The sequence below is a fragment of the Elephantulus edwardii genome, unplaced genomic scaffold, assembly GCF_000299155.1.
Source record: "Elephantulus edwardii isolate Elephantulus edwardi_28Jun2011 unplaced genomic scaffold, EleEdw1.0 scaffold00121, whole genome shotgun sequence".
NCBI lineage: Eukaryota > Metazoa > Chordata > Mammalia > Macroscelidea > Macroscelididae > Elephantulus > Elephantulus edwardii.
In genome coordinates, this window is record NW_006399871.1 from 1,930,408 (window position 1) to 1,956,468 (window position 26,061).

The window sequence follows — 26,061 nt, forward strand, 5'->3', positions numbered from 1 at the left end:
GCGTACCTCTGGGATTGAAGTGTAGCTTCTTGCCACTAGGCCACCAGAGTTCCCTAAAGAATGCATTCATAAGTATTTCAGTTTATGTCTCTCAGCACACTCCTAAAAGGTAGATGCTGTTGTTAGGTATTGTTGAGTGAAGTTTGACTCTTAGTGACCCTATGAACAGTCATCCTGAACCCTGCCCTATTCTGTGCCATCCTTGTCATCTCTGGCACACTAGAGGCCATTTCTGAAGTCACTGTGTCAATCCATCTCATTGAAAGTCTTCTCTTTTGCTTCTTTTTATTCTCTTCCATCTTTCTAAATGTGATATCCCTTTCCAAGGAATAGCCTCACCTAGCCATGTTTGCCTCCAAGGAGCCCTCCGGCTTCACCTTTACTAAGACATATCTGTTCTTTTGGTCACCCAGGGGATGTTAGCTGCCATTAAATTGGCTACGAATCATGGTGACCCTATGAACCACACATAGCAACCCTGCTCTGTTTTACACCATCCTCACAGTCTCTGTAATCCTCAAGCCCAGTGTGGTAGTCATTGTGTCAGTCCATTTCACTGAGGATCTTCCTATCTTTCACCAAACTCCTACCTTTCCCAGCATGATCTCTCTCTAAGGACAAGATCTTCCTGAAAATAAGCCCAAAATAAGTGAGATGAATGTTCATCATCTTTGCCATTCTGGTTGTACATCCTTCCGGACAGATTTATTTGTTCTTTTGGCACTTCATGGTATATTAAAAATATATTTTACACACACACACACACACACACACACACACACACACACACAGTACAATTCACTCATGTTGAGGCAGAACCACTCAAACCTTCCAACAGGTTTTTGGAGGCTATACCTCATAATGCCTGTTTTTCTCCCAGGGAGCTGTAAGACCCCTACAGACTATGCCACCAGGGCGTGCGTGTGTGTTTGTGTGTGTGTGTGTGTGTGTGTGTGTGTGTGTAGATTCCTGCAGTCTGTGTTGTAACTAGCCCTCTGGCGTACTCTAAAGTTGGAAAACTGCTGTTGTAAAAGATTGCTCAAATTCAGGCTTGTTTTGTTTTGTTTTTTTTCTCAAACTTTAAAAAATTGTTGGGTTTTATGTTAAGAAATGTATAAGGTTGATTGCAGTCTCATTTAAAATGCTGGCAGTCATACTGATCTTTTCCTAGAATAGATCCATTAATTCACTAAGATTGCCAATGACAATACTTTAATTCTTTCATTTTTTTGTGTGTGTAAGCTGAATTATTTCTCTAAGGTTAAATTCCAACCATCAATTTAGGTACCTTGTGGTAGAGTTTGTTCAAGGTGCTACTTTAATTAATCTTTTGGCTGTTAAGAAGCCAGCAATTTGAATCCACCAGCAGCAACTCTGGGCTGACAATGAGTGGGAATTGACTCAGTGACTTAGAACAGCAGCATGGTTTGTTCTGGAAAAGTAGGAGAGTGGCCTGAGCCTTTATATTATTAATTTACTTACTTTTAAAATAAATTTGTTTCTTAACATTCACCGAAGGTGGCCATTGAGGTATTTGTTTTGCTCTTACTTCTTGAAATATCAGTATTAACTTGAGGATTTAACCATTTTTGACATCTTTCAGTCCACTGAAGTTTTCATTTTATTTGACATTAATGTTATCCCATCTTTTGTCCAGTGGAAGCCCTTCAGATTACTTCCTGATTCCTTTTACTCTGATCCTAGTAATCTTTCATAACTTCTCTAATTAATTGTATGATAAAAATTTCCAGTCTTGTTACATTTTTAGCTGAAAACTTGTAATTAGAAGTTTCTTGAAGAAATTCTGTTTTCCTCCAGGCAAAATGTAAAAACCACATTCTGTACCGTAATGGTGCTCATTACTGCTGTAAGGCTAAAAAAATCCCAGCACCCGGTAACTACTGCATTTATTCATTTACCTTATCCCATAATACTTACTCAACAATTTCAAAATCATAGTGCCAGCAAGTATTATTTCTGAAAGAATGTAAGATTTTCTTCAGTTCTTTTATCTTAATTTATATTTTAGGGATGAGTTTTTAAATTATTTTTTATAATTATATAAAATATACACAGTTCTAAAGTTAAGTCTGAAAGTTAGGTGTAGTTACAGAAGCCTACCCTTTTTAATTTTAATTTTTTTTTACCCTTGTTCTTACTGCCACCTGCTTCCCTCCTTCATCTAAAGCAGTGATTTCCAGCTTTGTCTTCCCAGCATATTCGCTTGGGAGGTTTTAACAAGTATTGGTGTTCAGACACTAGGTCCAAGCAGTTGATTCACAATTTGGAAAGGAAGAAAGAGAAGAAAACTGAGTCTCAAATAACACTGTTTTTGACAAATTTGTATATGATTATCATAGGCAACTAAATTTATGAATCACTGACATTTAGCTATTTTTTAAAAAATAATTTATCCTACACAGAGTGAACCCTAATATTAGGTATGGACATTAGGCCCTCAGGTTAGCCTTTAGCCAATTGATGCAGAAGAATGTTCATGTGTCTTGAATGTTACAGGAATTAGATCGTTGTTTTTTAAGCTGCAATTGAGTAACTTCTTAAGAAATAATTATATTTTAGTTTTCTATTGTAATTTGAGTGAAAAGTTTACAGGGCAAATTGGCTTTCTGTTCCATAATTCATATCTTTTATGTTTCAGGACATTGATTACAATCCCCCATTGTAATAAGTCTTCCTACTTCTTCCCTGTGTTACTTGTTTTACTTATTTTTCTTTCCTGTCCCCTCTGTTAATCCTGGACAAATGCTGGTTATCCCTGGGCAAATACTGTCCTTTTGATCTTGACTAGTTAGTTGATTGTTCCAAGAAGCGCATTCCCTTTGGTGTTACTGATCAACTTATAGGCCTGTCTGTTGTGTTCTTTGGTTAAAAGTTGAGTCTATATATTTTTTAATTTTTTTTTCTTGTTGTATACCATCAAATCGGATCTGACGGGCACAGGAGAAGATTGTCCCTCCTTCTCCTGCAGAGCATCTGGTGTATTCGAACCGCATGCCTTTGGGATTGTAGCGCAGCTTCTTGCCACTAGGCTACCATAGCTCCCCTAAAATATTTTTAATATATTTTTTATTACTAATTTTAATGAAAGTTTACAGAGACTTTGGATTTCCATTCATTCATTGTTGCACTTTTCTCCCTGCCCACCCTTACCCCCCACCCCAGTTCATTCTTCTCTTTGAAAAATAAAAGAAAAATTCTTTCGTTGCCATACAGTCCCTCCCCTCAAGTCCACTCCACTATGCAGCCTTCATTCTGGACTCCTGTCATGACCATAATACCAGATCAAATATCCCTTTTAAGCAGTTCTCTTCCTCATCTGTTTCAATGCAGTATACATGATTTATCCCATCTTTCTCAGTCTCTCCCCAACCCTGATGTCAGCCCCATTTTACAACAGTGGTACTATGCAGTATTAGTCCTTTTGTGACTGAGATATTTCACTCAGCATAAATTCCTCCAAGGAAGTATATCCATACAATTGAATATTATTCAGTCTTACAGAGAAATTAAATTGTGATACATGAGTGAGCTTGGTAAAAGTTACACTATGTATAAGATGCAAAAGGATAAATGTGTGATTCCACTTAATATGTAATATCTAGATTAGACAAATATATAGACTATTATATGTGATTACTAGGAGTTGAAGGAGGGGTTAATGAGGAGTAATGTAGTAATAAAGATATAGAAATGTTTAAAGGATATTTCTTTTAGAGTGATGACATTAAGTCGCTTGCAACTCATACCAGCCTTATGTATCAGCTTTGAAGCCTGCCCTGTCCTGAGCCAGTCTCATTGATTCCAATACACCTACCCCATTGCTCTAGTTACTCTATCAATTCATCTTATTTGAGGTTTTCCTCTCCTGCTCTGTCCCTCTATCCTTCTGAGCATGATGTCCTTCTCTAGGGATCAGTCTTCCTTGCCACATGCCCAAAGTATGTGAGACAGAGCTTCAAAATCTTAGCCTCCAGGGAGAAACTTGATTTCATCCTCTCCAAGGCAGACCTGTTTGTTTTTTTTGGCAGTTCATGATATGTTCAAGACTCTTCTCCAGCACCCAACTCAAAAGCATCAATTATTCTTCTATCTTCCGTAGTCATTATCCCGCTCCCTGATGCATATCAAGTAATTGTGAAGATCATGGACTGAATCAGACGCCCCTTATTCTCTAGACTGACATTGTTGCTTCTCAGTACTCTAGAGAGGTCCCTGACAGCAGATTTACCTAATGTAATTTGCCTTTTGATTTCCTGACTGCTCGTGCCAAAAGTGTTGATTTTGGAGCCAAGCAAGCTGTAACTGTTAAGAACTTCAGTCTCTTCTCCATCTATTATGGTGCTTCCAGTTGGCCCAGTGGTAGGAATCTTTGTCTTCTTGATGTTGAGCTTCAATTCATATTGAAGATATACACTTAAAAATATTGAAATGGAAAATTTTGTATCTTAACCACAATAAAAATTTTTAAATTAATTTTGGGTGGGAAGAGAGTAATGAATATAAGGTGGCAGTCCCCACGCAGAAGAACTTGTGTGATAGATTCTGACTCTGGAAGTAGTACTGGTAAGTAGACTTCAGAGTACAAAATAACATTAGCATTTCAATTCTAACCAAAGGCACTCTGGTGAGAAAGTTGGTTTAGGTCGTGCAATGCTAGTCCAAAGCGTGGTTCGAATCCATCAGCTGCTCCGAGGTAGAAAGATGAGCCCTCTCCTCTTGTAAAGAATTACAGCCTTTGAAACCCAGTGGAGGCTACTATGAGTTGAAAATTATTCACTGGCAGTGGGTTTAACTCTAGCTATTAAAGAATGGAGTAAACTGGTAACAACATAAGCTATGAACCATTTGAACAATTATTGTTTATCACTAGATCACTAGAATGTATACTTAGCTTTTTAGTTGTTTCTTTTGTTTTATCTGACCCTACTTTAATACAATTTTCAAGACAAATATGTCCAGAGTAAACCAGAGATAAAAAATAGTTACTTGCTTGCATCTTTACTACTGAATTAATTTTAAAAAATGTAATGGAATTAGTCAGTTTAGGAGTTAAAGCAATTTCCTGCTTGCTAGCAGTTTTAACTGAAAAAAGCTCTTTGAAGAACAGGAATGCACAGCATGCAAGCCTAACTGAGAACAATGATTGTGAAATTTAGGCTGGCTCACAGATCAGAGATGTGAGAATTGTTTTTCAATATCAGATCACAGAAGTACAGAGCTGATTTTTTAAAAATGAATAAAGCTTGTTTGTTCTTTTAAAGTAAATCTTTTTAAACAGTAATTTTAAGTTTGCATTAGCCATGAGGGAAATAGAAACCAAAACTATAACAAAATCCCACTTTACACTCACTATAATTAAAAAGATAATAGCAAGTGTTAGTGGAAGATACAGAGAAATTAAGACACCACAGTGGGAAAGTGAAATGATACAGCTGCTTTGTAAAATAGGCAGTTGCTCAAAATGCTTAACATAGCTTCCTCTCCTAGATGGACACCCAAGAGAAATTAAAACATATGTCTACACAAAAGCTTTATATAAACACATTTATGGCAGCAGTATTTATAATAGCCAAAAAAGTAGAAACAACCTAAATGTTTATCAACTGTTGAATAGATCAAGAAAATATATTCATACAGTAGAATATTTTAAGTATTAAAAAGGAATTAAGTGCTGCTACATGGAACATGGATGAACCTTGAAAACCTACTAAATGTAAGAAGTCATTTACAAAAGACCACATTTTGTTTATCAACTAATATAAAGTATCTAAACAATTCCACTGCTCTTGAGTTCTGTCTGACTTGGACTGAGTAAACCTACCCCATAGGGTTTCCAAGTCTGCCAATCTTTATGGAAGCCTCATCTTTTACCTGTGAAACAGCTTGTGGTTTAAACTGTTCATCTTTTGATTAACAGCCCAATGCTTAAATCTACTATGTCATGAGACCTCCTTATAAAACATTTAGAATAAGCAAACTGATAGAGGAAAAGTAGATTAGTTGCTTAGGGAAGCGGAAATAGGTAATTTAGAGGGTGACAGCTATGAGACATGGTTTTTTGGGGAGCGATGTTGAAAGTTTTCTAAAATAGATTACAATGATTGTTGTACAACTCTGAATATACACTGACAAATACATTTTGCATAAACTGCATGATGTGTGAATTATATTTCAGGAAAACAAAACCCCATTCGACAAAAAGACCCTCACAGTTAATGCTGATCTTAGTAGGAAAATACCAGTTGTAGGCCTTGTTAAGAATATATTTTTATTTGAGATCATAAGCAGCTTTTATCAGAAAATATTCCATCAAGATTCCAGGGACTAATTTTTTTTTTTCAGGGACTAAGTTTTAATGAAGGGAACTCTGGTACAATCCCAAAGACACGTAGTTTGAATACATCAGCTGCTCCATGGGAGGATGGCTAATCTCTTCCTGTTTGATTTACAGCGTCTGAAAAAATCACTGGAGAGTCAGATAGGGGTTGGTTCTGACTCAGCGACACACAACAACCTTTAATGATGGCTTTAAAGTATATTTTTGAAAGCCATTTTAGGAAGTTCAAGAAAAAGTACTTTTTACAAAGTTACGTGCTGTTAGTGTTGCCCAGTTTTGGACCCTAAATCAGCATCCCTAGGTTGTTCAGAATGTACCTTTCATAGCCCAGCTGTATGACTGAGAGTGTGGACTCCGAAACAGACTGCCGACCTCCCAGCTTTTTGTTAAAAGGATGTTTTAACTTTTCATGTCTTAAGTTCTTTATCTGTGAGTTGTTTTTGGTTTTTCTCTTGAGTAGTTGTTACTGGTGTTTACCATTGAGTCAGAACCAACTGATATCTGACCCTACAACAATTTTTCAGAGTCTATAAATCAAACAGGAGGAGGTTACTCATCTTTCTTTCTCAGAGAAACTGGTGGATTCTCATAGTGTACCTTTGCGTTGGCAGTGCAGTTCCTTGTCTCTAAGCTACCAGAGCTCAATTAAATGACCCAAAACTTACAAAGTTTTAGACCAGGTTCTATCACCTGAAGTTAATGTTATTCCATTTCCACAATTTTCTGCATTCTTTGTCATCTTGATAGAGTTTGCTTTTGACTTCAGTATTGATTAGGTTTAGATTTGGCTGTGAGGGACCGAACATTCAACGTAAAAGCATCTTAAAGGAAATCTGAAGTTGAACAATCCAGGGCCAGTAAGGACCTAGTGGGAGGCAATGTAAAATCAGGGACTCATATCTTCTTATCCTGCAATATAGCAGCCTTATTTTTGCTGTCCACTAACTTCAGAAGTCAAAAGATAATACCTCGCAACCACTATGGAAGGCTGTATGGCGCTTTCTCAAAAGGTTGCAAATACAAATACCATTTGACCCAGCAATTTCAATACTGGGAATTTACCCCAAAGAAACCATAACCGCCACTCAAGCAGATATATGCACACCTATGTTTATTGCAGCTTTGTTCACAATAGCAAAGAGTTGGAAACAACCCAAGTGCCCATAAACAAATGAATGGCTAGAGAAGCTGTGGTATATTCAGACAATGGAATACTATGCTGCATTGAAAAACAAGGAACTCATGAAATACTATACAAAATGGGTGACCTTGGAGGAAATTATGCTGAGTGAAATATCTCAGTCACAAAAGGAAAAATACTGCATAGTGCCACTGTTGTAAAATGGAACTAACATCAGGGTTGGGAAGAGACTGTATACTGTATTGAAACAGATGAGGAAGAGAACTGTTTAAAAAAGATATATGATTAGGTATTACTGTCATGACAGGAGAACAGAATGAAGCTGCATAGTGGAGTGGACTTGGCAGAAGGGATTGTATGACAGTCAAAGAATTATTCTTTTACTTTTCAAAGAGAAGAATGAACTGGGGGGAGGGGTGGGCCAAAGTCTCTGTAAACTTTAATTGTTGTTGTTGTTGTTGTTGTTATGTGCCATCGAGTCGCTTGTGACTCATAGCAATCCTATGTACAAGAGTTCTAAATGCCGTTCTATCCTGTGCCAACCTAGCCATCTCAAACACACTTATTCCCACTGTTCCAGTCACAGAATCGATCCATCTCATTGAAGGTCTTCCTTTCCTTCACCACCCTTCCACTCTGCCAAACATGATGTCCCTCTCCAAGGACCAGTCCCTCCTTGCACCATGCCCAAAGTATGTCAGATGAAGCTTCGGGGGAAAAAATACCTAAAACTGAGCAAGAGAAAGTGTAACTGTGTTATTTAAAAAGATTTTATATGATTGCCTCTGGAGAACAGATGTGAGAATAAGGAGAAGTAAGAGGACTACTGTGTTTTGTTGGTTTTGCTTTCTTCCTTTTAAACCATGACAACACCTAACACACACATAATATTTTCTTTCAAATCTGTACTGTGTATTTAGTTTGATTAAAACAATTTTTTAAAAGAAGGTTAAGTAAGATTATATAATACTAAAAAATTTTTTATCTGATGCATTTTTTCCTTCCTTGTTTTTTATATTAATTTTAATGAAAGTTTACAGACTTTGGATTTCCATTCATTCCTTATTGCACTCTTCTCCCTATCCCCCTTCCCCTAATTCACTCTTCTCTTTGAAAAGTAAAATTCTTTCTGTACTAAAAAAATTTTTTAACAGATCATAGTATATTGTTGTATAGTTTCTTTAACAAAACAGTATTGAAGGTTTTTCTATGTCAGTTTATATTGTGTCCATTTTTATGATTACATAGAAATTTATAGTTTATCTATACCAATATTAAATTCTCTGGGATTAGACAGTTTTTTAAAATTTTTAAAATATTACACATAGTATTGGAGCAACTGTGTATGTGTGTGTTCATGTATACATACAATGTGGAATTACTTTGTCAGAGCAGAGACTGTTAAATTTTGTTACAGAATTTTAAGGTCATTCTGATGACTTTGTGGAGAACAGATTGTTAGGGATCAAGACTGTCAACGAGAAACAAGGTTTGAAGACTGTTGGTGCACTTTGGACTAGGATAACAAATCTTGATTTGGAGAAAAATAGACATATTCAAGAACTAGCATGAGAAGGAAAACATGGAATTATTACTAAGTAGATATAAGTAATGAGTAGGAGGAGTCAAAGATGACTCTGTTGGACCACCAACGTCAATTACAGTTACCATTATTTTCCTCCAATCTACAGCCATACGTCTAATCTAACTACTACCTTGCTTCTACCAGCTGTAGTACTAATGATCTTTATACAATCCATTTTATAATGGCTTGCTTTACTCTCAGGATAAAGCCCAGTTTCTTCATATTATAGTAGAAATATTATGTCCACTTTTGATCTTGTGGGAAACATTTTCCACTGATTCTGTCTGGTTCCACCTTGTTTTTTGTTGGTTTTTTTCCCCACCTTGTTTTTTAATGTTCAAGTTCTCTACCCTCTTGTTAGTGGTCTTGTTCTGGATTGTGAGAGCTCACAGGTGGAGGACACAGGTATTCCTTCCATTTCTTAGTTCTGGGCTGGAGGAGTCTTCTCTCCCTTCCCTTTGATTAATATTTCCTTATTTTTCAAGCCTAAGTAGCCATTCTTTAGACTTCCTCTTCTGGTTCTATAAATATGTCCTACAGAATATTTGTCATATACTTTGAACTGTTGTTCCTGTCTTTCTGTGTCTAAGGGAGAATATACATAGAACAAGCTTAATACTTATGAATATTACTCTGCCACATGATGGCTTCCAAAATGGCCCTTGCTCACTTCTCCATCTCTCTGTTCTTTCTTCATGCTTATGCCATGTCAGACTGCTTTCATTTTCTGGAATCGTTTACGTTTGCACACCTTCCAGCTCAGTCATGCTTAGATGTTGCTTTCATTGGACTACAAACTTCATTTCGCTCTAGGTATTCTTGTGTGCTGAATTTAACCTCCATCACAATATTTATACTGTGTGGTTTTTTATTTGTTTGCTCCCCTGCTAGGTCCCAAGATCTCTGTGGGCAGGAGCTGTATCTGATCACCTTTTCTCCCACTGGATAACTTAGTGCCTGTCATAGGAGGTACTCTGTAACTTGCTGTGGAATGAATGAATAAATAAGTATTTGCTATAACTGATACTGAATGACTTTTACTTAAAGATAAATTCACATAGAAGAAACAATGTAGGGGGAAATTGTGATCCTTAATAAAGTTGCAAACAGGGTTGCAAACAACCTTGGAAAAAGACTTAAAAGTCCGCAAAATAGCTCTTTTAAGAAGCATTGAATTGTGCTGCTAACCCAAAAACTACAGTTATCTGAATCCACCAGCAGTTCTGAAGGAAGGCGATGAGCAATCCACAGCCTTGGAAACCTGATGGAGAGTTGTCTGAGTCTGAAATGATTCAACTATAGTGAGTTTATGTAACGAATGTCTGCCTTGACATTATGCTTTTAAGATCTATTCATACAGTATCAAAAATAGAAAGCAGAACCATTGGAATAAACTTTCCCCCAGCCCACAATAAAAAAAAATCATGTAAAAACCCAAATCCAAATCAGAAACAGAAAGCAGAATTAGTATATATAAATTTATGTCATGATAAGGGTCCAGAATGAAGGTTGCATAGTGGCGTGGACTTGGGGGGAGGGATTGTAATAATAATGAAAGAATTTTTCTTTTACTTTTCAAAGAGAAGAGCGAATTGGGGAGGGGATGTAGGCAGGGAGAAGAGTGCAACAATGAATAAATGGAAAGCCACAGTCTCTGTAAACTTTCATTAAAATTAATAATAATAATAAAAAGAATTAGGGAGCTCTGGTGGCCTATTGGCAAGAAGCTGCACTGCAATCCCACAGGTCCGTGGTTCAAATCCACCAGATACTCTGCTTGAGAAGGAGGGACAATCTCCTCCTGTGCTAGTCAAATCCTATTTGACGGTACACACACACAAAAAAAAAGAAAAATGTTAAAAATCGGTGTAATCAATTATACTAATAAGGTAAATAAATAAATATGATCATATTGTTTGCCATAGAAAAAGCAGATAGCCAAATCTGGTACCCACTCATGATAAAATAATTCTCAACAAACAAGCGATAGACCAAAAAGTCAGCAGTTTGAGTCCACCAGACACTCTGCAAGAGAGAGGTTTACAGCCTTAGGAACCTGAGGAGAGACTGCTAATGAGTGGAGATGATTTGGCAGCAGTGTTTCCTCAATCTGAAAAAGAGCATGTACAAAAATTCTGTAGCCAACATACTTGATGGAAAAGTCTGAATGTGTCCTTCTAAAGATCAGGATCAAAAAATTAAGGATGTCTCAAGTGGGTGTAGTTACAAAGAAGTTACACAAGAAGCTTTGTGCTGATAGACATTTCTAACATTTTCTTAATGTGATATTCATCATACATAATATTCTGCCTAAAAACTGTTTTAATTGTCTGGGTGTGGTACCCTTTAAGGCACTCAGGAATAATGAAAGACTTTTTCTTTTGAAATCGCATTTGTTAATGTTTTCAGATCAGGATCAGATAACATAAATTTGCCACAGTGGTTTAGCATGGCCAACACAAAGGTGTCACTGGTTTGAATCCATACACTCCCCTGCAAGAACTATTCCTTTTTGGAGCAGTGTTCCCTCTATGGAGTGTGTCATCCTTGGACATCTCCAGTTGGTAGTGATTGTCTTTTCATTCTCACCATTCCTGCCTGGGTACCCTGCCTGCCCCCAAACCCTGGCCTAGCAAGCATAGTTGCCCTAGCCAGGCACATGGACCTAGGCTCCTGTAAAGCCAGTGAAACTCTGTCCTTCACCAGGTGTCCATCTTGGGATATCAGTCACCTGTGAAAAAAGAGAAACTCTGGCATGGCTAAGCACCCTAACTCCAAACTTCTGTTGGACTGACAGACAAATTGATTCCAGACCAGACACTTTGTCTCTACCAGCCACAGTGGTGTCAAGAGAGCCAGCCAGGTGCCCAGCCCCTTAGGGTCCCTCCCATTTCTCTCATTTTTTATTTCCCATCCCTTTTCAGATTTTTGTTACTTCTTTGACTTTTATCTTTCATATGTATGTGTCCTTGTGGTACGTGCTTTCACTAACATCTCCCTAGGTCTGCCTTGTGGGATTTGTTGGTCTTTGTGAGTCTGAGGATTTGTCAGTTTGGAAAAGTCTCATGAATTGCTGTCTCTACCACTTCAGCTTTATCTCCTAGTACTCTATTGGATGTATATTAAACTTCACTTTCTTTCCTATTTTTTCCTTGCTGTATTTTTCATGCCTCTTAATGACTTTTATATTTTTCTATCATTACCTCTGTGATATCGGTACCTTTAATTATATCCTCTGATTTACTAGTTCTATTGAAAAACAAAGCTCATTGCTGTTGAGCTATTCAAACTTGTAGTAACCCCCTATGACAGAGTAGAACTGTCTCATATGTTTTTTATCATATCATTAAAATAAATTCAGTGAACTTCTTATTTTGGTATGATACAAATTAGATGGAACATAGGAGGTGATCAGAAATAAACTTGGCCACCTTGAATACATTGTTTTTGTATGATCATGTTGTTGTTAGGTGCTATCAAGTCGAGTATGACACATAGCAACTTTAGGAACAAAAGATCTGAAACCAGTCCTGCCTTGTGCAATCCTCACACTTTCTGACACACAAGAGCCCATTGCAGCAGTCACTATGTCAGTCCACCTGGTCGAAGGTCTTCCTCTCCTTTGCTGACCCTCCACCCTTCCCAAGGAATAGCACCTCCTAGCAATATGTCCAAAGTATGTGAGGCAAAGCTTCATTATTTTTGCCCCCAAAGGGCACTCCAGCTGCACTCTCTCCAAGAAATTATCTGTTTTTGCTCTTGGCTGTCCATGGGATCTTCAGTGCTCTTCTCCAACACCACAGCTCAAAGACATCAATTCCTTTTTGGTCATCCTTATTCATTGTCCAGGTCTCGGATGCATAGCTAGTAAACGGAAAGAGTGTGGTCTAAATCGGACACATCTTAGTCCTCAAACTGACATCACTACTCAGTAATTTGGAAAGGTCCCTAACTGCAGATTTTCCCATTGCAATGTGTCTCCTTATTTCCTGACTGCTCGTACAAAGGGTGTTAATTGTAGATCCAAGCAAGATGAAGCTGTTGACAGTTTGTCTCCTCTCCATCCATCATGACGTTGCCTCTTGATCCAGTGGTAAGAATCTTTATTTTCTTGATATTAAGATGCAATCCATACTGAAGGATGCATTCCTTGATCTTCTGCAACAAGTGCTTCAAATCCTCCTCACTTTCAGCCAGCAAGGTTGTGTCATCTGCATAACGAAGGTTATTGATGAGTTTTCCTCCAATCCTGATGCCATGCTCCTCTTCATAGAGTCCAGTTTCTTGGATAATTTGCTCAGCATATAGATTGAATAGGTATGGAGACAGAATACATTCCTGATACACTCCCTTCCCAATTCCATATCATGCAGTGTTTCCTATTCCATTCACACAAGAGACTCCTTATCCAGGTAATCAAGTGCTCTGGTATTTCCATTCTTCTAAATGTCATCCACAACTTGTCATGATCCACACAGTCAAACACCTTTGCATAGTCAATAAAACACAAATAGACATTCTTCTGGCCTTTCTTACTTTGAGCCAGAATCGATCCAGCAACGATATCTCTGCTGCCATGGCCTCTTCTAAATCTCCCTTGAACTTCTGGCAGTTCCCCATCTATGTCCTGTTCCAGCCATTTTTGAATGATCTTCAGTAGTATTTTGCAAACATATGATTATCATTGATATTGTTTGATAATTTCCACACTCAGTTGGATCACCCTTCCTGAATTGTATGATTATGTTGAACAGTTATTTGTGATTGAGTATAGAATAATAGGTTCATAGGGTTTCCGGAGGCAAGCTATTTATGTATTTGTTAATTTTTTTTATATAGAAGAATATGAACTGACTTACTACTTAGTACTGAGGTATTTAATTCTGTTGTCAAAGATGTTTATGAAAGGGAAGGTTAAAAAAAAAAGTCATGTGAGCAATAAATAAAGTGTTTAAAAAAATTGCATCATGTGATATATAATAATGAGATGTTGTTTCTGCTTGGCTTGCAGCTCCAGCTCCTAGCCGATTTAATAGGCGAGTATCAGGTATGTATGTGTTTTCTTCATTACATACCACTAAAATTCCATTTTAAAACAGGATATTTTTTAAAATAAAAAGAAACAGATCTATTAAATAAAAAGATAAACTTAACAGTGTTATAGAACATTTTACTAAAAGTAAAATTATATGTAGATTTTTATATATTCTGAGTATACACATGCATATTTTTAATGTTGTTGTAACTAGTGTAGTTTGTATCTTTGCATCTGTCATTAAAATTTTTCAAGTTTGTTTTCTAAAAACTACTTTGTATGTGTTATATCATTATTTGTCTGATAGTATTTTGTTCTGTGCTATTTCCATCTTTTGTTGTATTTTAGGTTCGTTTACTATTAAATTTTTAATACAACATCTTCAGCCACTTGAATTGTATCTTCTGTGATAGAATCCAGTCATAGGAGTGGAACTCTGTGTTTGAGAGACTGAGAATTACCTTGGTTTTTCCTGTGTAGTGCTTGCTAGAGTAGCGACAGGCTGGATCTCAGGGAGTAAGGCCGCTGCACAGGCCTTTCTTCTACCACGTTCTCATCAATGTGGAAGGTGACCACGTCTCTAATTAGGGAGTTGTAATCAGAAAAATAATTTAGTTGGCTTTGTATGGCATTCCTTTTATTTTAAACAAAAGGAAAGGTTTTTCAAATATAGAATATTTATTTATACTTTCTTCTGTGGGAGTAATTTGATACTATTTTCTTAGTTTATCTGTTATTCAGAACTCCTAAAAAATAAATTTGAAATAAAGGAAAAAAACCCAAAACAAAGAAATTTGAGCAATCTTCTTTTTCATGATTAACGTAAACCTTTTGAAATTAATGGAAAATTTTTTTGATCAAATGTGTTTATTTATTTTAGAAATGACAATATTTTTCTCATAGGCATAAGTTAAAGATTCACATTTCTAAATGAAGGAAACACCAGTTAGAATTTAGATGAGAGAGAGAGAGAAAAACTACTCTTGATAATCTGTTTTAGTATTGGTTTTTGTACAATTTCACATTACTTACTAGTGACATCTGCTGGAGAACTAAAGCAAAATAAATTCCTTTTGAGGGACATCATGCTTGGGAGAGTGGAGGATTGGCGCAAGAGAGGAAGACCCTCTATGAGAGATGGACTGATTCAGTGACTGGGGTAATCGGATGGGTGTGTCAGAGGCAGTGCGATTGGCACAGGATAGAGCAGGGTTTAGGGCTGTTGTATATAGGGTCGCTATGAGTCGCAAACGACTAGATGGCACATAACAACAAACAACAACATTGTGCTTAGGATCACTGTGAGTCATAGTTGACGGCAGGTAACAATGACAACAAGGAATTATGTTGCTCCTAGCCTACATTTTCAATAGTTCTCAGTCATTTCCTGAGATACAGTGTTGTTCTTGAGACTGTAGGTGATACCACAGATTTTGGACCTACCACATGAAAATGAAGCACTGAGATAAACTCTTTGATGTGACCATAAGGGAACTGAATCAAGCAGTCACTTAACAATCTGTTTTTACAGTGAAAATGAGGGAAGTTATTTGGATCAGACCAGGAAGAGAGGGCAAAAGGAGATAAATCTAGAGCTGAAAAGAAAAGAGAAAGAAGATTCAAAACCAGTGTAAAAACATTAAGATATAACTTTGTCTACGATTTCAAAACATATTAATAAAAAGAATTCCTTTTAAGTTGTAGTTATGTATCTCTAGTCATAAACACTTTTTTGCTGCTTCTGTTAGTGTAAAAATGTAAAACTGAGCTAAGTTCACTGAAGTACTTTTCTCTAAAATTAGAGGAAAAGGAAGCTTAAAAATGGCCATCCCTAGACTACTGTATTTTTATGCAAATAAAATGCACTTTCTCTGTTTCAGCCAACTGCTCCATGACTACTGTCTCCTTAGTTTTTGTAAGCTCCTGCTATGCAAAAAATTTTTTTACATATTGCTTTACAAAAATTAGCATAATACGTTAACAAAGATATGTCTCAGGGTAGAGTCATTGGCAAACAAATATAGAAAACCTATGGTATTTGTTTGAAAATATGGGTAATTGTCATTTTAAATTAAATTCTGTTAGTCTCCTCATTTAAAGGGCTGCTTTTTTCCCCAAGCATTTTTCTTTTTTTTTATTCATAAAAATTTTATACATAGAAAAAATGTAACATCCATGTCTTCCTTATAACAACTCAGAAAACATGTCCATTTCTTCCAAAATAAAGACTTGCTAAAAACATTATTTTAAGTAGACACTTTGAAGTCCTGGACCAAGGAATGGCAATTGGAATAGACTGGCTAAAGATTACTGCTTCCTTTCTTCTGGTGGAGGCTTTAATGAACAGAAATGTCTTTTCTTAAAATGTAGGAGACTAGAAATCTGAATTCAGGGCACCAGCTCTCAGGAAGGGATCTGTTCACTCCAGGAGAAAATTCTTGTCTCAACTTCTGTAGTGTTTTTAGTAGATAGATATGAGCTCCTTTTTAAAAAATAAATTTCATTATTTTTTTGTGTATGTACTGTCAAATCAGATCTGACTGGTACAGGAGGAGATTTCTCCTCCTTCTCCAGCAGAGCATCTGGTGGATTTGAACCCTGTACCTTTGGGATTGCAGTGCAGCTTCTTGCCACTAGGCCACCAGAGCTCCCTAAGTTTTTTTTATTTCATTGTTCTCTTGTTCTCTTATTTGAGACCATTAGTCCCTAGAAAGCTAGATTTTAAGTGCTTAATGAGTGCCTGGCACTAGTGGGGATTTTATATGTTTGTTAATTTGATAAAGAAATTTTAAAAATCACTGTACATTTTGAAGAAAGCTTTCAGAAAGTAATGGATAAAAGGAAGTTATTTTCACTTACTATTTTTCATTAAAAACACACATCTGTTTAATTTTTCCCCCCTTTCTCCCAATTTTAGTCTGTGCTGAATCCTTCAACCCTGATGAGGAAGAGGAAGATACTGATCCAAGGGTAAGAACTACAGCAGGAGTGTTAATGTCCCACTGTCTCCTTCCCTCCCCACCACCAAAGTCTAATGACTCTGATAATCAGCTAGATACAAGTAAAATAGCAAGAGATGCCATTTTATAATGAGCAAATTGACAAATGGTTAAGAAGAATGAAAACAGCAGTGGTTGAAGTCATGGTAAGGAAGGGTCGCCTAGCTGTAGCTTTCAGAAACCATAAACATAGTCAAGCCAACTGACTCAGCAGTTCTACGGAATGAAAATTCATCCAAGAACTGTTGGATCTTTCCCAAGAGTCATAAGCAGGATCATTGCAGTGTTGTAATAGTGAAAAATGTAAATAACCTAAATAATTCAGAATAGGGATGGTTGTTTTGAAGCTGTCGATTAGGTTTCAACTCTGGCACAATAGAAGGAAACACCACCTAGTCATGCCCCCTGCTTATGATCACCCCTGTTCTGGAACCCATTGTTATAGCTACTACTGGTACATAATCTCCTACTGGGTCTTCTTTTTCTCTGGCCCTCTAAATTACCATGCATGATAGTAAGCATTAACAAGAATTAAATTATGGAACACTCAAATCTAGAGACACTGCCATTGAAAATAATGAGACAGGGTCTAGGTTTGTTGACATAAAATGGAATTGAGGTACATTTAATATTTAAGAGTATTTTAAAAAGTAATTTAAAACCTGTGTGTGACCGTGATGTGCCAGTCATGGTAATGGGCACCCATGGTGGACAGTGTTGGCTGGAGCTTCCCGACTAAATCAAGCCTGGAAGCAGGAGCGGCATCCACTTCCAAAATGGCTTGATTCTGGAAACTCTATGTATGAACAGTGCTCAGGCTGTTTGTTCATAGGGTCGCTATGAGTCGTCTACGACTCAATGGCATTAAACAACAATAACAATGACGACGACCAAGAGAGAGCTACGTTGGCCTAGTGGAAGGAAGCTGTGCTACCAAGCCGAAGGTGGGTGATTGTCAGCTGTGGCCCTCGGCCAGGTTCAAATTGTCTTCCTGTCAAACATTCTTCTAGGTGGTATAGCACTGGTCTGTGCGTTGCTGTACAGAGGTAACTCGTGGTTGCTGTGATGCTGAAGCCTGTGACAGTGATGTGCCAATTGTGTGGTATAGCACTGGTCTATGTGTTGCTGTACAGAGGTAACTCATGGTTGCTGTGATGCTGAGGACTGTGACAGTGATATGCCAATCGTGGTAATGGGCACCCATGGTGGACAGTGTTGGCTGGAGCTTCCCGACTAAATCAAGCCTGGAAGCAGGAGCGGCATCCACTTCCAAAATGGCTTGATTCTGGAAACTCTATGTACGAACAGTGTTCAGGCTGTTCGTTCATAGGGTCGCTATGAGTCGTCTACGACTCGATGGCATTAAACAACAACAACAGCATGTGTCTGTTTATTTATGTGCATATCAGGAGAGTTAACAGTGATTGTGAAATTACTGTAGTTGATTTTTGAGTTCTAGGTCTTTTTATTTTTTTTAAAAAATTCTATTTCGTAAGCTTTTATATAATTAATATAGATTCTTTTATGAAAACCAAAATTAAAGAATTTAGTATTTTAAAAGAAATTTTAATGATCTGTCATGTATGCCTTAAAATGAGCAGCCTGTGAAAGAGGCATTCTAATAATAAAGTGCTGCCATTGTGTGAATATAATAGACAAGTAGATTAAGACATTTTATTCTGGATACTTAAAAATTCTTGATAACTTTTAAAAGCTAAAACAGGGGTTTTTAATATTTAAAATATTTAACATTTTTTATACATTTCTTATCAAATTAAATGTAACTTAGGAAAAAGATAAAACTGAGGAGGAAGTATGATGTCTCTCAATTACAATAGCAATATTTGGTAATAGTCTTTTTTCCTAAATGTTTAGTAAATTTTTATTGAGTTTCGTTGTTGTTAAGTGCCGTCAAGTTATAGATGACTCATAGCGGCCCTATGAACGAAAGACCTGAACACTTGTATAACTTTCATCGTTTCTCCAAGTTCATAGATTTTCTGGAGTCAAGCTATTTCGAAAGTGGATGCCACTCCTGCTTCCAAGTTTGTTTTAATCAGGGAGCTCCACTAAACACCGTCCACCATGGGTAACCATTATCACATTTGACAAATCAGTGTCACAGTGTTTAGCATCACAGCAACCACGAATTACTTCTATACAGCAAATGGACAGACCAGTGCTATGCCACTTAGAAGAATGTTTGATCATTCTATAACAATAGAAACAATAATTTTGATACTGTTATTCTAAACACTTTGCATACTAATTCATTCAGTCCTCATAATGAATTAGTGTCTCTTACCATTCACCATTACCACTTAGATGTCAGTAGGCAATTCCAACTTAACATGAGCTCTTGATAATTTCTCTTTAAATAGTCTTCTCTACTCATAGTCATCCCCAGCTGCAGTTCATAGCTGCTCCATTTTCAGTTACTCAAATCTTCCCATTTTCTCATACCCACATTCAGTCTTTCAGGAAATCACTTACATACACTCTATCTTCAAAATGTATCCCAGAACCTGCTGTTTCTCAACACCTTCATGATGGCCCTGGTTGAAACCACTACCACCTATCACTGGAATAATGATTATAGCCTCCTAGTTTCTATTTTTGCCTCCTCTAGGCTATTCTTCACTCAGCAGCCAGTGTTATCCTTTTAAAATGTTTATTAGGATCCTTTTCCCCTCGAATAGTCCCCATGTTACTAGAGAAAAGTCTCAGTTCTTCCATGAATTGCAGTGCCATTTGTGATTTGATTATCACGCTTACCTTCATCCCCAGTCTCCCCTAATCTTTTCCCTCTCACTGTCTGTGTCAACCTGTCTGACAGGGTATTGCAGAAATATGCTACTGAGACTCCCACCCTAAGGTTTTGTTTTCAGTTGCTGCTCCCTCTGCCTTCAGAAGAACTCCTTCTTCAGGTGTATCCACGTGACTTACTCCTATGGCAAGCTTCACTTAAGAGCTTTGTTCAAATGTTACCTTCTCAGTGAATCTTCTCCTATCCACAATTCTTATATCACTCTCCAACATAGTTTATGTATTTATTTAGTGTGAGAATAGATATTTTTATCTGTGGATTCACTACTATGTTCCCAGAGCTAGAATAGTACCTATCAACTAGCTTGTGCTCAGTATTATTTGAACAAAGATATTTGTCACCTTTGTTATACCCACGGGGACAGTGAAGCAGAATAGCTGGTGTGCTGCTAGCCACAGAGCAGGTGATTCCCTGATTTGACTTTCTTCATCCTATGTCGTATCGGTCTTTTACTTTCAGAACACTGGTTAAGATTTATGTAGAATTAAAATTATGGTAAAAATGCTTTTATTTTTCTTGCTTTTCAAGAGAAGAAATTTACCTGTTATAAGTGAGTGATTTTTAAATGAAATAAAAGCTTTCTTTTTTTAAATCTGGATTCATAGGTGATTCATCCTAAAACTGATGAGCAGAGATGTAGACTTCAGGAAGCTTGCAAAGATATTCTCCTTTTCAAAAATCTTGATCAGGTAACGTTAACCTTTAAAAATGTTTTTGCTCCCACAGTCTTTCAGCTTTTTCCCCATTTGTCACTTAAAAATATTGTAGAATTTTTGCCAGAACCAGAGAGGTATAAAACTTTAGATATACTTTACTTAACACATGTTTTCATTGTGTTGACCATGGTCACCTGAGTTTTTCAGGTGACTTGTAGTATTTTCCTGAGCTGTTTGAGGGCTTCTCCTCAAGACAAGTATAAGTAAAAACCATATATGATCTGTGCTGTTTGGTCTTTGCAAGGAAATGAGCAGCTATGTGTGATTCTGGCTTAATTGGGAGGGCCTGGATTTATGCTGCAGTGAGTTTGGTTTCTGGGGAGATACCAGTGTGATGTTACTCTTACTGTCATTGGTAGCAGTTTACCAACCAGCAATGTGTGGCTGCTTCTCAGTGAAGACATCAGGGATGAAGCATCCTGGACGGTGTGTGTCTGTAGAACACAGAATCTATGGCCTGGACTTGACCTCTTTCTCATGGTAGATAGCAAGGACTACCCCCTGGAGACAGGGAATCTTGAGATTTCTATCTTTTTCCCTCTACTTTGGGGGCTATATATTGGATGAGCCTATTGGGAAATCGCAGAATATGCAAAGATGAGAAGGATCACAGTAAACTCCTCTTACTCTTTAGGTCTTGCAAATAAAATTATTGAGGACCTCCCCACAGCTTTCCCTGGGACAGTGACACAGCTTTACAGGTCAGACATGATCTGTCAGTCAAGGGAATCACCCATTCTTGGTTTTTATAAACTAGTCTGTTAAAGAGCTTTGTCGTTTACAGAAATAACCAATACATTCTAAATAAAACATGCATGACATCAAGAGATTAGTCTGTCAACTGTTGTCCCTGGAAAACCTATCAGTATCAGTGGGGAAAAAATTCTTCTTTTCCTACACTTAAATAAAACTTACTGTAAATTTTTACCATCAGAATCTGAAAGGAATATATAATTAGGCATTATGTGTCTGGCAACAATCTGGAACAAGAGGTGCATTGCAAATTGAACTGGGGAATGAGGAAGGGAGGGGGGAGAGGACAATGTGCAACAATTAATTTAAAAAATAGAAGCAGTTTGTCAGTTCAGAGTTTTCTTGCTCTTGGAGAATACCATTGAAATATTGAGATATGAGTGATTTTTCAGACTCAATTACATTTTTTTTCTAACATTTTATCATGAAAATAATGAAACACGCAGCAAAATTAAAAGAATTTTACAAGAACACTTATAAATCCACTGCCTAAATGCTAATTTTAACATTGTATTTTACTCTGCTTGTGATATATACATCTATCCATCCTTCATAAAAGGATTAACAAACTTTTTCTTTTTTTTTTTTTTACCATGCCAGTTTTATTCCCATTGAATATTTACACCTTGGACAGCAAACCTTGCTCACATAAAGTAGAAAACAGATACAATAAAACATGGCTTGAAAAATGACCAGAGTATGCACCTATAGTACTGTACACTAAATAAAATACACAAGGTAGCAATACTTAGGGGCCAGAAACACTGCTTACTACAAGTCAGTTATGGAATCATAATTTACAGTAAAAATGGGCACGCCCAAGGCTCAATTTATTTTTCATCATTTACAGTAGAATAAATATTTTGTTGCTATTGCTACACTTTAAATTTACATTCTAACCTATTAAATGCAGAAAGCTAGTGTAAAGCATATAGATTTAAGTGTAGGTCCCATACGTATGACAGTTTGTTCAAGACTAGTAGGTTTTTTGTATCTTTTTATTTTTATTAAATGGCTAGTGGGAAAGATTTGTGCTTGTGATCAGCTCTTAATTTCAATTTTTCAATCAAAGCGTCCCTGAAAACGATCTTTCTCATTGTACCCAATGTTTTCACCATACGCCTTACACTCAACACGAATTTCAGTGTCCATGGTGAGGTTGGTGAGCTGTACGGCCAGCAGAGGCTGCAGGTTCTTGGGCTGCAGAAGCTTGCCGTAGTAGGGGTAGTACTGCAGAGGAAAACCAGGGTAGCCGCCTAGTCCATAATATTCCACGTTTCCAACTTTATCCTTATCTTCATCGCGCTTGCCAGTGCACTGAACAGGCAGGACATAAGGATTATACTTCATCAGTGAGAAATTTTCCAAAGTCTCATTCTTGGGAGGCTTAGGTTTGAAGCCCAGAACTCGGTTGAGTTTTATGATGACACATGGTTTGCCATCTTTGTAGCCAAAACGCTCATCATTTATTCCAGAGCAGTTTCCCAACCAGTCAAGCTTGAACCTGCAGACTTTCCGCTCTCCTCGTTCATTGTTATATTCTCCTCGCTCTTTGAAGTCACTGGGCACATTGCCACAGTCTTCAAAAATCATATCATCCTTCTGGGCTGTCTCTTTGTACTTGTCCAGGAACCTAACTATGTTCAGCACATAGGGCTCATAGCTCTTGGGGTCTAATGGGCGAAAGGAAATTTCTGTCTTTTGGATCTGAGGAATCTGAGTCAGTCCTGGTGGGGCCACGCGGTCCTGATAGGTAGGCTTAAATTCACTGATGGTGAGCAGCAACACCTGGATGGTTCCGATGAAGATGCCAGCCAAGCAGCCGTAGAATATTACGTAGAAGAGAAGGATCTTAAACCAACTGCCACCGGTCCTGCCCAAAAACTCCTTTTCCTCCGAGTTCCAGATGAATTTCTTCCAGCTTCCTTCTTCCTTGGCTTTTCCCCGGGCCATGGTGGCGGGTCAGCAGATGCCGCGGAGGCTGAAGGTGGCTGACTGCGGCGCGCGCCCTGGCGTCCTCTCTGGCTGCCGCTGGCGTGCCCGGCCTGGCGCTGCACAGGCTGTCCTCGCTGCTGCAGCTGCTGCTCTCCGAGTGCGAGGCGCGCGGCGAACGAGCTGAGGCAGAGCCGGAGGAGGGGGAGGCGGCGCAGGCCACAAAATTGACTCAAACTTTTTCTTAAAGTCACATAGTAAAGATTTCTTTTGCAATTACACAGTGACCTTTGTAGCAAGAGAGCAGTTATAGATAATGCATACATGAAAAGGTGGGGCTGTGTCCCAATAAACCATTGCACAAAAATAGGCAGCAATTAGCTGACCTTCTTCAGGAGAAAGCATTACAGATAATTTGCAGATTATCAGTATTCTTGCTGTGAGGTCCTGTCTAATTGAATCAAGCTTATAGTGACCCTTTGTACAACAGATCAAGACTTCTTTCCTGTGCTTAAGCTCACTGTTGCAGTCTTGTCTCAGTCCATCTCATTGGGAGTCTTCCTTTCTTGCTCCGGTCCTCAACTTTTCCAAGCATGATGTTCTTTTCCAGAGACTGGCCCTTCCTAACAATATGCCCAAAGTATATGAGATGAATTCTCACCATCCTTACCTAAAGATGCACCCTAGTTATACTTTTCCCAAGACAGATTTTAGCAGTCCCTGGTATAGTCGGTACTCTTCACCAACATCACAATGCAGAAAATAAACATTTAAAAAATGCCACCAATTCTTATTCAGGGAGCTTGATGACATAGTTCATTGTTCTGCTAACTCAAAGACTTCACCTCTCTGGCCATTTGAATCCTCTAGTAATTCCAAGGGAGAAAAATGGGCAGTCTTCTCCTGTGTAATTTACAGCTTCAGAAACCCAGTGAAAGATCAGCTATTGATCACTTGAAGACCAGTGAGAGAGAACTGTAGTGGAAGCACACAATCACAGCTTTTCTCCCAAGGAGCAGCTGAGGGCTTTGAATGTTGGCATTTTTTGTTAGCAACCAAGTGCTTAAGCAGCAAGGCACCAGGGCTAGAATTAAGCATAGTTATTGCTTCCCCTCCCCCAGCAGATATAAATGCCATCTTTGTTCCTCTTGTGTACCCTGTAGGAACAGCTTTCTCAAGTACTTGATGCCATGTTTGAAAGGATAGTAAAAGTTGATGAGCATGTCATTGACCAAGGAGATGACGGAGACAACTTTTATGTCATAGAACGGTAAGAGAGTGACTTTTTTCATTTGCTTACCCATATTCAGACAGATTCAGGATTGGAGCAACTGCTTTATTCCAAGCTCTGTTCAATCTGGAGAGGATCTGGGAGCAGTTGGTCAGGCACCACAGCCTGCCTCTCACTATCTAATACGGTCTTGAATTCTCTGTACATGTTGTTAACGGGGAGCCACTCTTTGTAATAAAAGGTCTCTGTTGCAGGAGGTGATATATACAATGCTTTAAAATTTTGCCAGTGTTCAAGTGATTCTTTTTGAGAATAGCCATAGTGTGATACTGTCATATGAACCTTTCAGTCACATATTTTTTTGGACTTGTGTGAACGTTTACAGAGCATATTGTTTTTCTAATCATTCATGTATATTTTGTTCTATAACTTTTAAATTTAAATCATTTTTATTTTTTTTTATGTGTGTGTACCATCAAATCGGATCTGTTAAAGCATCTGGTGGATTTGAACCACGCACCTCTGGGATTGCAGTGCAGCTTCTTGCCACTAGGCCACCTGAGCTTGCCTGTTCTATAACTTTTACTACTATACCCACACTATCTGATCATCTGTCCATTTCATATTGTATTACTATATATATCTTTCTAATATATATATAATATTTATTATATATCTATATTAATTTTCTAATCCCTCCTTCTCTCACTGGTAGCTGTACTATAGTATGATTCTTTATGTTTAAACCTTTTTAAAATTTTTTTATAATAGTGTTATACAATATCTGTCCTTTTGTAATTGACTCACTTCACTTGGTATTGCCCCAGTTTCTGTGTCCCCACCCCATTTTTGCTTTGTGGCAGCTTTAATCCATGTTGGGAGAAAGGAAATATGTGGATTTGGTCTGTTTACTTCACTGTAATCTCATGGCTCTCTATCCCAGATCAACATGCTCACCAGAGTTAAATATCAGTAAGATACTTTTGCTCAATATCTTCTATTAATTTTTTGTTTTTCCCCATACTTGCAAAAAAGTTGCAGAGATAGAATAAAAATTCTCATAAATCCAAAATTCCCATATGTTAACATTTTACCACATTTGCCTTGGCATATATTTTTGAGAGTAAATTGCAGATATCATGCCTCTGTTTCTGAATGCCTCAGTGCATATTTCCTAAAAATAAGGATGTTCTCCATACATATGTACAGAATAATTAGAGCAGTCAGAACTTAACATTAGTGTAATAGTATTATTTCGTATATCTTATTAAGATTTTCCCAGTTGTTTTCCTGGTTTTTTTTTTGCTTTTGTAATTTTAATGGGAGCAGTGCTATTCATTTATTTTTTTCCTAAACACTCTTTTAATAACAACAAATCTTAATCTCTAAGTAAAAATTTTTTAAAAGGAATTTTCCCCAGGAACCAAATGAAAATGCTTACTACTCCAAACATCCAAATTCAATCTACCAAAAGCAAAACAAAA

The 26,061-nt window shown here is 37.5% G+C and overlaps 1 protein-coding gene and 1 pseudogene across 1 annotated transcript in view; one reads left to right on the plus strand and one right to left on the minus strand.

Moving 5' to 3' along the window:
• PRKAR2A (protein kinase, cAMP-dependent, regulatory, type II, alpha) overlaps nt 1-26,061 on the plus strand; it is a 76,291-nt gene that overhangs the window by 17,800 nt on the left and 32,430 nt on the right. The window contains exons 2-5 of the mRNA XM_006892929.1: nt 14,087-14,131; nt 17,037-17,089; nt 20,551-20,634; nt 24,510-24,616. Coding sequence (XP_006892991.1) covers nt 14,087-14,131; nt 17,037-17,089; nt 20,551-20,634; nt 24,510-24,616 — 289 coding nt within the window. The remainder of the gene's footprint in view (nt 1-14,086; nt 14,132-17,036; nt 17,090-20,550; nt 20,635-24,509; nt 24,617-26,061) is intronic.
• On the minus strand, nt 22,456-23,367 carry LOC102853075 (annotated as a pseudogene).